This window comes from Chiloscyllium punctatum, chromosome 32 (genome assembly GCF_047496795.1).
Source record: "Chiloscyllium punctatum isolate Juve2018m chromosome 32, sChiPun1.3, whole genome shotgun sequence".
Classification (NCBI taxonomy): Eukaryota; Metazoa; Chordata; class Chondrichthyes; order Orectolobiformes; family Hemiscylliidae; genus Chiloscyllium; species Chiloscyllium punctatum.
Window position 1 is genome coordinate 68,070,761 of NC_092770.1, and position 12,777 is coordinate 68,083,537.

Genomic DNA, 12,777 nt, shown 5'->3' on the forward strand with positions numbered 1-12,777 from the left:
GGGAATCCAGGCATAAATTACTTTTGTACACAGCTACAGGGTTGTATAAACAGAGGATAAAATCAATCCTGATTAATTCATTTTTTCCACATACAACGATGCTCACCGGTAGCGACAGCAAACACGACCAAGACTGACAGCTGGCTTTTCAATCCTGCTTGGGCCAGAGTCTGAGGATGGTGGGGCTGACGACTAATCAATGAGTGAGCAAATGCCTCTGCTCTTTGTGAAGGCAGAATCAGCCCACAGGGAAAGACCAAACATAAAACACAATCAGAGCTGAAAATGTGTTGCGGGAAAAGCGCAGCAGGTCAGGCAGTATCCAAAGAGCAGGAGAATCGACGTTTCGGGCATGAGCCCTTCTTCAGGAATGAGCCTTCCTGAAGAAGGGCTCATGCCCGAAACGTCGATTCTCCTGCTCCTTGGATGCTGCCTGACCTGCTGGGCTTTTCCCGCAACACATTTTCAGCTCTGATCTCCAGCAGTCCTCACTTTCTCCTATAAAACACAATCAGTAAGGTTTAGAAATGATCGCTGGACTGATCCTCCACTTTGAAGTTCACAAGCGAGTGGGATCAATAAAAGGGTTAGGCTCGCACAGGCTATGCTGGCGTTTACTTCTGGGGGAGTCATCTGAAAATTTTCAGAATCACTAACAGCCTGAATGAGACCAATTAAATTTTCCAATCGGCTTCCACATTCCAGAACCGGAAGGGACACCCCCTACACTGACAGGGCTGAGATGGGGGTGTGGGGGGGTGGGGGGGGAGGTTGGCGGTGTGGTGTGTAGGCTTGACAGTGTCCTTGCCAGCTTTGATGTGCAGGAATTGCCATAGGTTGTCCATTGGCTGCACCCCTCCCCCACCCCTCCCCCCCCCCCCCCCCCCCCCCCCCCCCCCCCAATCACTTCCATTCGTGATGGTGGCCTGGCTGCTGAGTTCATCTTTATAAAGTGATCGCTTAAAAACAGTTGGTGAGAGAACACATCCATAATGAACCATTCTCTCTGTACAAAATTAAAAATCACACATCAGGTTATAGTCCAACAGTAGCTTTCGGAGCGCTGCTCCTTCATCGAGTGGTTGTGGATTTTTAACTTTGTACTCCCCAGTCCAACACCAACCTTTCCAAGTCATTCTCTCTGTGACTTAGTTTCCATCATTCCTCTCAAGCTAGAAGACAGCTGACTGACTCCTCCACCCCGCCAGGCTTCCCAATACTCTAACTTGGATAGAGAACCTGTCTCCACACCAAGGGGTGACTGCTTCCCCTAGGAGGTGGAGGGTATAGCTTTAGGACCACAAATAGTCCCAATACACTCCTGGTTTCCTACACCCCTACGCACCCTCTCTGGGAGGGAAACTCCATTTAACTCATTAGAATCCTTGCTCAAAGAGCCGATTCCTCTGGGAATTTAGTCATTTTGAAACAGACAGTTGTCAAGTGCCTCATCCAACTGAGCAGAGGCTTTAAACAATGCCAGACTAGTTAAACGTGCAAAAGTCACCAAGAAGCTCAGTGCCAGCCTAATACAGCAGAGGGATCTTCCAGCAGGATTTGATGAATAGTTCCAATGATCAGAAGCAGGAATTCTGGGTGAAGTTTTCCTGCTATTGCTCAGAAATAGATCAAATCTAGGTCTGGTCTCATAATACATAGAATCCCTACAATGTGGAAGTAGGCCATTCAATCCTTTGAGTCCAGACCAATCCTCCCAAGAGCATGCTCTCCTCCCTATCGACAGAGGTCAAACTCTGGCTGAGTTTTGCATCTCAGTTTCAGATTTGACAGAGTTTACAAACCTGGAACCAAAGCATGTTATTCTTCATTTGTTTATGGGATGTGGGTGACAAATGGCCCAGGCCAGTATGTGTTGTCCAGCCTTAATTGCTCTGGAGAAAGTGATGGTGAGCAGCCTCCTTCAATTGCTGCAATCCTGGAGATGTATGACCACCCACTTCTGCTGTGAGGGAGGGCGTGTCAGGATTTTGACCCAGTGACTGTGAAGAAACTATGATACAGATCCAAGTCAAGATGGTGTTAGTTGGGGCAGAACCTGCAGGTGGTGGTGTTTCCATACACCTGCTGCCCTTGGCCTTCTAGAGGTTTCAGGTCACTGGTATGGACAGCAGTTGAAAAGTCCTGAGCGTTTGAAATCATTGTACTTGGTCTCACAATTCATAAAGCAAACCTCTCAGTCTTTGAATGTCTAAGTGCTTAATGCGATTAGTCAGTGGTTCATGAAAAGGAAATATTCTTGACAAATTTGCTGGAATAATTTAAGCAGTGATGAACAGGATTGATAAAGGGGATGTAATTTATTTGCATTTTCCAAAGGTGTTTGATAAGGTACCATACTTGAGAGTAATAATAAGTGTTGGAGGGAATATGTTGGCATGGATAGAGGATTGGTTAACTAATAGAACACAGATTTGGGTTGTGGGGTGGGGAGGGGGGTGGTGTGGGAGGGTGCATTTTCAGGATAGCAACTAATGGAATGCAGCAGGGATCAGTACAATACATATTTACTTTATCTTTTTATGACATGGATGACGAAAACGAATACACTGTAGCTAGTGCAAAGAACAGTGAAGATATCAGGGTATGAACTGTCGCGCCAGCAGATAACGATAAGAATGAGGCTTTCAGCAGGGTCATGGTGAGGGCGGGATGTTAGTCAGCATGGCTGCGAGCAACAGTCCACGATTCAGCTCAAAGAAAGTACCATGGGTGGTCACAATCTCAGCAGATGACCAAGTTAAAAGCAAGAGCAACCCAACTTTGCCAAATATGAGCAACTCTAAGATATTACGTCTCCAGGATTTGATGTTAGTGATGCTGTCGATCAACACCACTCAGTGGAAGTATAGAGATGTACAAGATAGGCTACGAACCAAGAACTATATGAAGCTGTGCAATGTAGGACAGATAGTGGAAACAAATGGGAAAAATGAACAGTGCGTAACATGGCAATGAAGTGAGATGAACATCGAGCCATCGTAATGGCATATTCTCAGTGAATTTATAGCAAGATCAACACAAGATTACAGGAATGGATGAACACTAAGTGCCAGATAGGCCGTGCGGTCCACTATGGAGCAGTAGTTTTGGCAAGTGATTGTTGCCGTTCCCCAGGTTGGTTTGTCCTCCCAGCCTCATTTCCTCAGAGCACAAAGTGCAGCAAAGTCAGAGACGCACCGAGAGAGAATCATTGATGGTTTTCAAGATTTGTAGCTCGGGTTGTGGTTGTTGTGATTGTGGGTATGTTCGCCGAGCTGAGAAGTTGATTTGCAGATGTTTTGCCCCTTGTCTAGGTTACACATTCAGTGTTTTCGAGCCTCCTGTGCTGTACTGTCTCTTCTTGAATTTATTTGGTTCTGTTTCTGCTGCTTCCGACTGTTCTTTGTAGTAACCAGCATATTGGGCCTCGGTCAATGTGCTTGTTGATAAGAATCCGTGGCTGAGTGCCATGCTTCTAAAGATCCTCTAGCTGTCCTCTGTTTAGCTTGTCCTATGATTGTTGTGTTGTCCCAGTTGTCATCTGTGTATCAGGGATAGTGGGTCGTGGCGTTTAGTGGTTAGTTAGTGTTCGTGGATGCAGATTGTTAGTTGTCTGCCTGTTTCTCTTAGACAGCATTTCATGCAGTCTTTGCATGGAATTCTGTAAATAATGTTTGTCTTGCACATGATGTGTATAGGGTCTTTTGTCCCGGTGAGTTGTTGTCTGAGCATGGTTCTCGGTTTATGGGCTGTTATGGATCTGAGTGGTCAGATAAGTCTGGTTGTCAGTTTTTTTTTGTGTAAGGTAGCCTGGCTAGTGAATTAGGTCATGGGGTGCAGGTGAACTTGAGGGAATATCCGTTCTTGGCAAATACTCTGTAGAGGTGTTCTTCTTCCCTTTTTAGATTAGATTCCCTACAGGGTGGAATGTCCTTGTTCCTCTCAAGCTACAAGACATCTGACTGACTTCCTCCATCCCGCCAAGCTTCCAACGCTCTAACTTGGATAGATTAGAGCATTTTTAGATTAGATTCCCCACAGGGCGGAAACAGGCCCTTCAGCCCAGCAAGTCCACACCGACCCTCTGAAAAATAGCCCGTACAGGCCCATTCACCTACTCCCTACTAATGCACCTAACACTACGGGCAATTTAGCATGGCCAATTCACCTAACCTGCACATCTTTGGGCTGTGGGAGGAAACCGGAGCACCCAGAGGAAACCCACGCAGACACAGGGAGAATGTACAAACTGTACATAGACAGTCACCCGAGGCTGGAATTGAACCCGGGTCCCTGGCACTGCGAGGCAGCAGCGCTAACCACTGAGCCATTGTGCCGAGAGGGGTGCAGTGTGTTGTAGCCCTTTTGAACAGGTCCTAACGCAGCTTCTCATGCATGTGCTCGGGTGGTTGCTAATGCAATTCAGGTCCTTATCAGTGTGTATGGCTTTCCTGTCCACCTTTGTGGTCCATTCACCACTCTATGTTCTTTGTACCATCACATCTAGGAATGGGAGTTGATTGTTGGTTCCGTTCTCTCTTGTAAATCTGATCGCTGAGAGTATGGTGTTGATAATCCAGTGTGTGACCTCAATATCTATTCTCTTAATGATAACAAAAGTGGCATCTATGTATCTGATCCAGAGTTTGGGTTGGATTTGCCAGAGGGCTGTTTGTTCCAATCTTTGCATCACTGCTTCTGCTCTGAGCCCAGAGATGGGTGAGCCCATAGGTGTCCCATTGATCTGTTCATGTATTTGGTTGTTGAATGTTAAGTGTGTTGTCAAGCACAAGTCTAGTAGTTTGAGTATGCAGTCCTTGATGATAGGTTCCCCGTCGTGTTGTCTGTTCTGCCGGTCTAGGACATTGGCTATTGTCTCTCTGACTAGAGTTCGGCAATTGATATGAACAGTGCCATTACATTGAATGAGATCATTGTCTCGTCCTTGTCTATGTCTTAGTTCTTGATGTTGTCTAGGAATTCCTGTGATGATTGTATGGAGTATTTGCATCTGCTAATATGATCCACATCCACAAACAGCATCTAGCCACTAAATACCACGACTAGCTGTGCCTAGTAGCCACACACTACCATGACTAACTGTGCCTAGTAGCCACACACTCAGATGACAAGGGTCACAAATTCAACTGGGACAACACAATGATCATAGTACCAGCTAAATAGAGGACAGCCAGAAGCTTTCCAGAAGCATGGCACTCAGCTACAGACTCCATCAACAAGCACATAGACCTAGACCCAATATACCGGTCACTACAACGAACAACTGGAACTGGCAATTGGAAGTAGCAGGAACAGAACCAAATAAATTCCAGAAGACACAGTATAGCAGCACTTCACAGGAGGCTCCAAAGCGCTGAACATGTCACCGAGACAGGGCACAAAACATCTGCGAATCAACTTCCCAGCTCAGCGACCATACCCACAACCACGACAATCATCGATGGTTTTCAGATGCTAACTGCGAGGAAATCTACTGTTTCTGCCAGTTACACTATTTATTTTTCAAGAGCAATATTTACCCACACATTGGAGTATCAGGAAGTTTAAAATATTCAATTATATTTCCAAGAATGATTTAAGGAGACAGCAGTGACAAAATTAATTGAATCTGATATAATATAAAAGAAATAAACAAACAGAAAGATTCTATGCAGAGCTTGTTTTCCTAACGTGCGTAATTTTGGCAATGTCTTAACAGTGTTTAAAATACAGGCTGGATTAATGTTCCTGAAAGTAAAAATGTGGGGAAGGGAATCAAAAGTAAATCCTTACATAGTCAATTGTCAAGCCTCAACAACCGCAATTTCAGAAGGAAAGAAAAATCAGATTTTTGTCTTGAACAATGAAGAACTGCTTTTTTTTTAAAAAATTCAGTTCCACTCGGAAGAGGTAAGAGAGTGACTTTGGTCAGAAGGAGCTCAGGGCAGGCCTGGAGGACTCCAACATTCGCTTTGTGCCTCACTGATCACACCACCATCCAAAGGTTCTTGCTCTCTTTCTCTGTTAAACTTATCAGTTTGGCACTTACTTCAACTATGCTATGGGTTCCAAGCCAGCATCACATTATTTATATTCCTTGGCTCCCATTGCATTAACACTGCCCCAGGAGAAAACGCTGTATATTTCTGCTCACACAGGATAGCTGAACTCCCTTCACACTAGAAAACATTCCAAGCACGTAGAAAGAGTTGCATCTGCAATCTCCAAACATTTAAATCAACTCCAGCTCAGTTTAACAAAGGTTCAGGATGGCTAACGTAATCACACTAGTCACATTAGAACAAGGTTTGACATAGCACAGGATTTAAGCTACAAGAAAATAGTTTTGTCAGTGTACCATAGCTCAAGCCAGGAAAACCTAAAAGATCAGTAAGCTTTAAGCATAAATACCTTGGATTTGGGAGTCAATGCAAATTGAATGGCACTTGTCATTCATTCCCTTTACAGTTGCCCACAGATGCTTTGTAATCATTTCAGCAGCAACTACTGATAATTGGGACGATTCAACGCAGTTCCATGTGTGTGTGATCACGCGCAGGTATGTGAGTGACTGAGCATTGCGGGCGGGAGAGAGATTAAAGAATCCTCATTGAGCTTGACAGAGTCTAAACCAGGAATATTTCATTCAATACAAAATATTGTACAGAAGGGAAAATAAAGTGGAAGGTAAGAAAAATGAAAGGTATAGATGCAGAGAACTATAAGAGACAAAAACCAAAATAAAAAACAATAGAACTCTACATAAACAAATTTAAAATTTCAGTGTAAGAGGTTGTCTTCCATTTATTAATTAGTTATCAATGCAACTGAAGTTTATCTAACAGGTAAGTATAGCAACTTCATGCCTTGACTGTATTTTAAAGATGATTCTATCAGTTAGGTATAGTCCAGTGAAGATTGCGGAGGACCAGAGTAAATTAGACAGCACCTTCCCGATTTACATCTTATTGCCAAATTTACTTCTCAATACTAATGAACACCAATATCCTCACGGTTACCCTCACTGTAAAATTTGTGTCCGCAGATGGTACACTGTGATATTCTCATCACAACTACAGATGTACCCTTCAAAAAGTGCTGAAACCTTTGCACTCAACCTTACTTCTCAAGTGCTCTATTTCTGGAAAATGCCTCGAATCTCTTAACTTTTTACCTCCTTATTCTCAATCTTATTCATACTTCACCTTTCTCGCATTTTATTGCTATCTTTCCTTCTGTCTCTGTCACATTCCTCTCTTTTCTTGTTCCTTCCCTGATTATCTCTCTCTTTGCCTGTCCACAAATTCTGCTCATCTTTTACTACCCTCACCCTTGCTCCCACACTCCCAATCTCCCTGTTGCACCATCATTTTGATTTCTTTCCCAGTCTCATTTGCCTCAATGCTTCCCAATTTTTTTCAATTTTGTCTACTGGTACCAGAGGATGCAGTAAGCAGACATGTAGTCCACTACAGGTACTGGAAATCAGAAATGGAATCTTACAATGTCTGTAATTAAATGAATTCCTGTGTCAGCTTTGGCTGGGAGTGCTAGCTGCCTAAGTGAGACCTGGACATTGCAGTTTAGGCAAATCAGTTTAGCAGGCCATTGGCCAAAACCAATCTCCATGTCATCTTGACACAAGTGTGGACCAAAGCACTGTGGGAGTAGGCTCAATTACTAGGCTCAGGATGAAGGGCTCCTGCCCAAAACGTCGATTCTCCTGCTCCTCGGATGCTGCCTGACCTGCTGTGCTTTTCCAGCACCAAACACTCTTGACTCTGATCTCCAGCATCTGCAGTCCTCACTTTCACTCTCTCAGTTCCACACAGGCACAGTTTCACTTCTGCGTAAAAGAGGAATTGAAAATTAAACATACATTTTCTCTGATTTGTGACTAGCTAAATGATGGAGCAATAAATGGAAACTCACCATGGAAACGGAATGATTGGATACCCTGTCGAAAATCACTTTCTGGTGATTTTCTAGAAAAATGAAGAACTACATAGCACAGAAACAGGCTCTTTGGCCCTCCAAGCTGGCACCAACATATTTTGCCCTTCTATATGAAAAGTGTCTTCACTTACAGGATCTGTACCCCTCTATTCCCTTCCTATTCATGTATTTGTTCAGATGCTCTTTGAATCCTGCTGTTGTGTCTGCTTCCACCACCTCTTCTGGCAATGCATTCCAGGCAATCACCACCCTTTGAGTGAAAAACATGCCTTGCACATCTCTTTTAAACTTACCCCCTCACCCCTTGTATCCCCTAGTAATTGACCCTCCACTCCCAGGAGAAGCCTCAAACATTTCACTCTATCCATGCCACTCACAATCTTATAAACATCTATCAGATTGCCTCTCAACCTCTTACATTCCTGTGAAAACAAACCCAATCTATCCAACCTTTCTTCATAGCTAAAATTCCCCCATACCAGGCAACATCCTGGTAAACCTTTCTGTACCTTTTGAAAAGTATCCACATCCTTCTGGTAGTGTGGTGACCAGAACTGCATGCAATATGCCAGGTGTGGCCTAACTAAAGTTCTATAAAGCTGCAGCATAACTTGTCTATCCTTATACCCAATGTACCTTCTAATGAAGGCAAGCACGTCATAGGCCTTTTTTTAGGGCAGCTAGCAAAAGTGATACTGTAGCATAATACCTGCTGCATTAGGTTGTGTGTGTGTGTGTGTGTTGGAGGTGGGGGGGGGAGGGCGGAGATAGATGGGATGGAGCTTTTAAAAAAAGTTTTTAAATAGTATTGTCACCAAGTGCCAGAATTGGACCCACATGTTAAAGAGTAGATTGGATTCCCTACAGTATGGAAACAGTCCATTTGGCCCAATAAGGTCCCCACCGACCCACCAAAGAGTAATCCAACAAGACCCATTCTGCTACCCTATGTTTACACCTGCCTAATGCACCTAACACTGTGGGCAATTTAGCGTGACCAATTCACCTGACCTGCACATGGTTGGATTTGTGGGAGGAAACAGGAGCACCCGGAGGAAACCCATGCAGACACGGGGAGAATGTGCAAACTCCACACAGACAGTCACCCAAGGCTTGGATCAAACCTGGATCCCTGACGCTGTGAGGCAGCAGTGCTAACCACTGAGCTCTAGAATCAGTAAAACAAATCATTTCTTTCAGAGGGAATTAATTATACTGCATACTGCACACCAAACAATCTTACTTCCTTAAGTTCTTTCAATTTGAGGCCGAACCGAATAAGATCAAATTGGTGTAATAATATTGAGCACCACTTGGGGGAGATTATCTGTTCAAGCTCAAAACTTCAGTGACAAACAGAATTAGTTCCAGAGTTAATTACTTAAAACTTAATAAAATTATTTATTCACAAAGAAAAATCTGAAATGACTTGAAGTTCATAATCAAATTTGTAAACGGCACAACTTTAATTCTTAATACAAAAACCGGACAACAATGGAACTTTCCCTTGTATTCCCTAAATAAAAAAAAGACCTGCATCTTGCAATGCATTGTCATAATTTGCAGACTAAATCTTGATAATTAGGCGATTCTTTTATTATTTTAACCTTTAATTTTACTTTGACGATTGTCTCTATTATATTATGTTTGCTTGTTTTATTCGTTCATAACCACAATTTGCCCTCTGTTGTCATGTGATCTTGTGATCTTTCAACAAATCAATTTTCTACCTATCCATAATATTCACATTAGTGTGAACTAACATTTTTGAATATGATTGTGACAAATGCTTGTTACTGAGAACAAAGTATTGGTAATATCAGTCAAGATCAGCAGTATTATAAAGAGTAGTAAGAGGCTACAGTGACCATTTAAAAGTCTTTTGGATCTATCCCTGACCCCACTATCAGTGCCCACTCTCCAGCAGACAGCACTGGATGGGATAACGAAGTGGAGTCTTTTTTGGGATTCTAGAACTCTAGATTCTAGCATTACCAGATTGATAACGTTGGTGGTCATAACCTAACAGTTCATCTCTCACCTCTCCTACCTATACAAACAAACAGAAAGAACTGCAGATACCGTAAATCAGAAACAAAAACAGAAATTGCTGGAAAAACTCAACAGGTCCTGCAGCATCTGGGGAGAAAAATCAGAGTTAATATTTTGGGTCAAGTGACCTTTCCTCAGACCAGTTCTGAGGAAGGGTCATTCAACCTGAAATGTTAATTCTGATTTCTCTCCACCGGTGCTGCAGGACCTGCGGAGCTTTTCCAGCAATTTCTGTTCTTGTCTCCTACCTGTATGTTAAACTCTCAGTAGACATCAAAGATGAGATTTGGGCTTGAATGTGTATCATGATGTGGAGATGCCGGTGTTGGACTGGGATGTACAAAGTTAAAAATCACACAACACCAGGTTATAGTCCAACAGGTTTATTTGGAAGCACCAGCTTTTGGAGCACTGCTTCTTCATCGGGTGGTTCATTACCTCCTTCATCACAACTACCTGATGAAGGAGCAGCACTCCGAAAGCTAGTGCTTCCAATTAAACCTGGTGTTGTGTGATTTTTAACTTTGAATGTATACGACTAGGATCAAATTGCACTCCATCACAGAGCTGCCTGCAATTCTCATTAATGAATGTCCACCTTCGGTCCAGTAACAAAGTTCCATTGTTCCAGCCATGTGCTGACACATTGCCCAGGTCCAGTAATATAAAATCATTCTTCCAGGCACACACTAACTAGCAGGCTGATCATGATGCATGTGGAGGTAAGTGGAATGTAGAGGGTTATCTCAGTCCACCACCTCCTGCAGGCAACTTTGACAATCCTATAGTAACAAAGCACTGAACATCTGCTTGTGTCAGATTTGAAGAACAAAATCATTGCAGCTGCCTATCTCATATTTGAAACATGGGTAATGACAGCAATCCCTTTGTGACAGAGACACATAGAGAATTGGGAACAGGGTAAAGAGACAGTGTTTACAGAATTCCTACAGCTTTGACACATTGGATCAAAGTAGCCAGTTGCCATTGCATTATTAATCAGATGCATTGTTCAAATACATTTCCTGCATATAACAAGCTTTCAATGGGTTGTTTATCTTTTTCACATTTGATTTCAGCATCAGTAGCTTTACTTACTTTCATGTAATCAGCTGAGAATATTCCCTAAGTGCTCACTTTGTTCTTAAATCTCTCCACCCTGTCTCTTTGTTCATGTTTTTGGTCACTAATACCAATATCACTTTAGGTGCTCCAGTGCACTCATGTGGAGGGCACTGGGACATTTTACTATGTGCTAAGTAAACAAATTGCTGGCTGTCTTACACAAAGTATTTCAAAGTCATAAAATCAATTCTCATGAATTACAAGCACTGGAAAATATTATTAAAGGAAACCAGCTGGACTAGATTAGCCCTCTGCAGACAGAAACGCCTCCAGTCAGTTAAGCATATTGTCTATACAGAGGCCAATGCAAAAGAACTTTGCTTTCCATTACAAAAAAAGCAAGTATTTGAAATTCACTCGAAAAGTCTTGGGCTGGATGCTGCAGGTGTAATGACAGTGAAAATGTCAGTGCTCACCGAGGTTGCACAGTAATATTACAGTAACTTCTGGCGCGCGTGCACGCACACACACACACACGAAAATGAAAATAGAGAGGTTGCTGTCATTGACACCCAAGCAACACACAATCATTGAATTGTGAACTTCAACCTTCAACACTATTTTTATTAAGACTGTTGAAAATGTTAAGCCTTAATGGGGTGCAACTGAGATTTATTGGCATAGTAAGTCATAATCACTGCTAAACAGATCTTTTTCTTAAAAATGTGGAACATCATTCCCTTAAATATTTTAAATTCTGTAATCATTAAGATAAACATTTTTTTCTCCAGCTATACTAATTCACTACGTATACATGTACAAATAGTTATTTAGCTTTCATACAATGCCATAAAATGTGAATCACAATCTCAGCTGTTTATTATCTGCGTTCTGATCTGTGGAAACTTTTTTATATGTTTGGCTGGCCAGCTTTCCTGGTGCATTCATTGTTGCTGGCACCACAGATTAAATGTCACATTTGAATAAAGAAAATTAACACGCGGGCAGATTTTTCTTTTTGAATTCAGCAGCAAAGTCACTGACCTCAAAGTCTAATGTCATAAAAGCATTTAATGATAAATTAATTTTCACTATTCAACAAAGGAAGACCTCCTTCATTACAATAATCATCATTAATTCTCAGATGCACAAACGTTCACTAAAGTATCTGATCCTTGATCAGTAAATTTTTACAACCAGTAACTGAAGTTTCGCAATTATCACCTGGATCTTAACTGTTCTTATGTTCAGAAACATAAAGCTAGAATCCAAGATGTAAAATGCAAAAGCTCTTGTCTGCATCATATTGCTATTCCCAATCCATCCATCAAACACAGCTTACCATATTGTGCATTATTAAAAGTGCCAGCCAGAGTCCGACATGAGGAATTATCTCCACCACACACTCCACATTTATCCCTCCTTGCTTTGGAATTCAGTACATGATCACATCCAGCTTGCTGCAAAAGAGCAAATTAGGGATTAAACGTAGAACAATAGCTATCATAGAATGTGTAATTCCCCAAACCATGATGAATGCACCATTACCGGCTTCTATAAGCTGTCACACAAATAAATTAATTAGAAGAGTAGGTAAAGCCATCAATAAACATCAACTTGTCTTAGTTAAGAATGCAGACAAATTTGGCCTGGTGCTGGCTTCACTAGTGAAGATAGATACTCAGCATTTGGCAAACCACAGCT

General features: G+C 42.2%; 1 protein-coding gene across 2 annotated transcripts in view; it reads right to left on the reverse strand.

Annotated features, from left to right (window-relative positions):
* Positions 1-12,777, reverse strand: part of LOC140458248 (A disintegrin and metalloproteinase with thrombospondin motifs 20) — a 378,126-nt gene that overhangs the window by 167,239 nt on the left and 198,110 nt on the right. For both annotated transcript variants that reach the window (XM_072552607.1, XM_072552608.1), the window contains one exon: positions 12,416-12,533. In XM_072552607.1, coding sequence (XP_072408708.1) covers positions 12,416-12,533 — 118 coding nt within the window. The remainder of the gene's footprint in view (positions 1-12,415; positions 12,534-12,777) is intronic.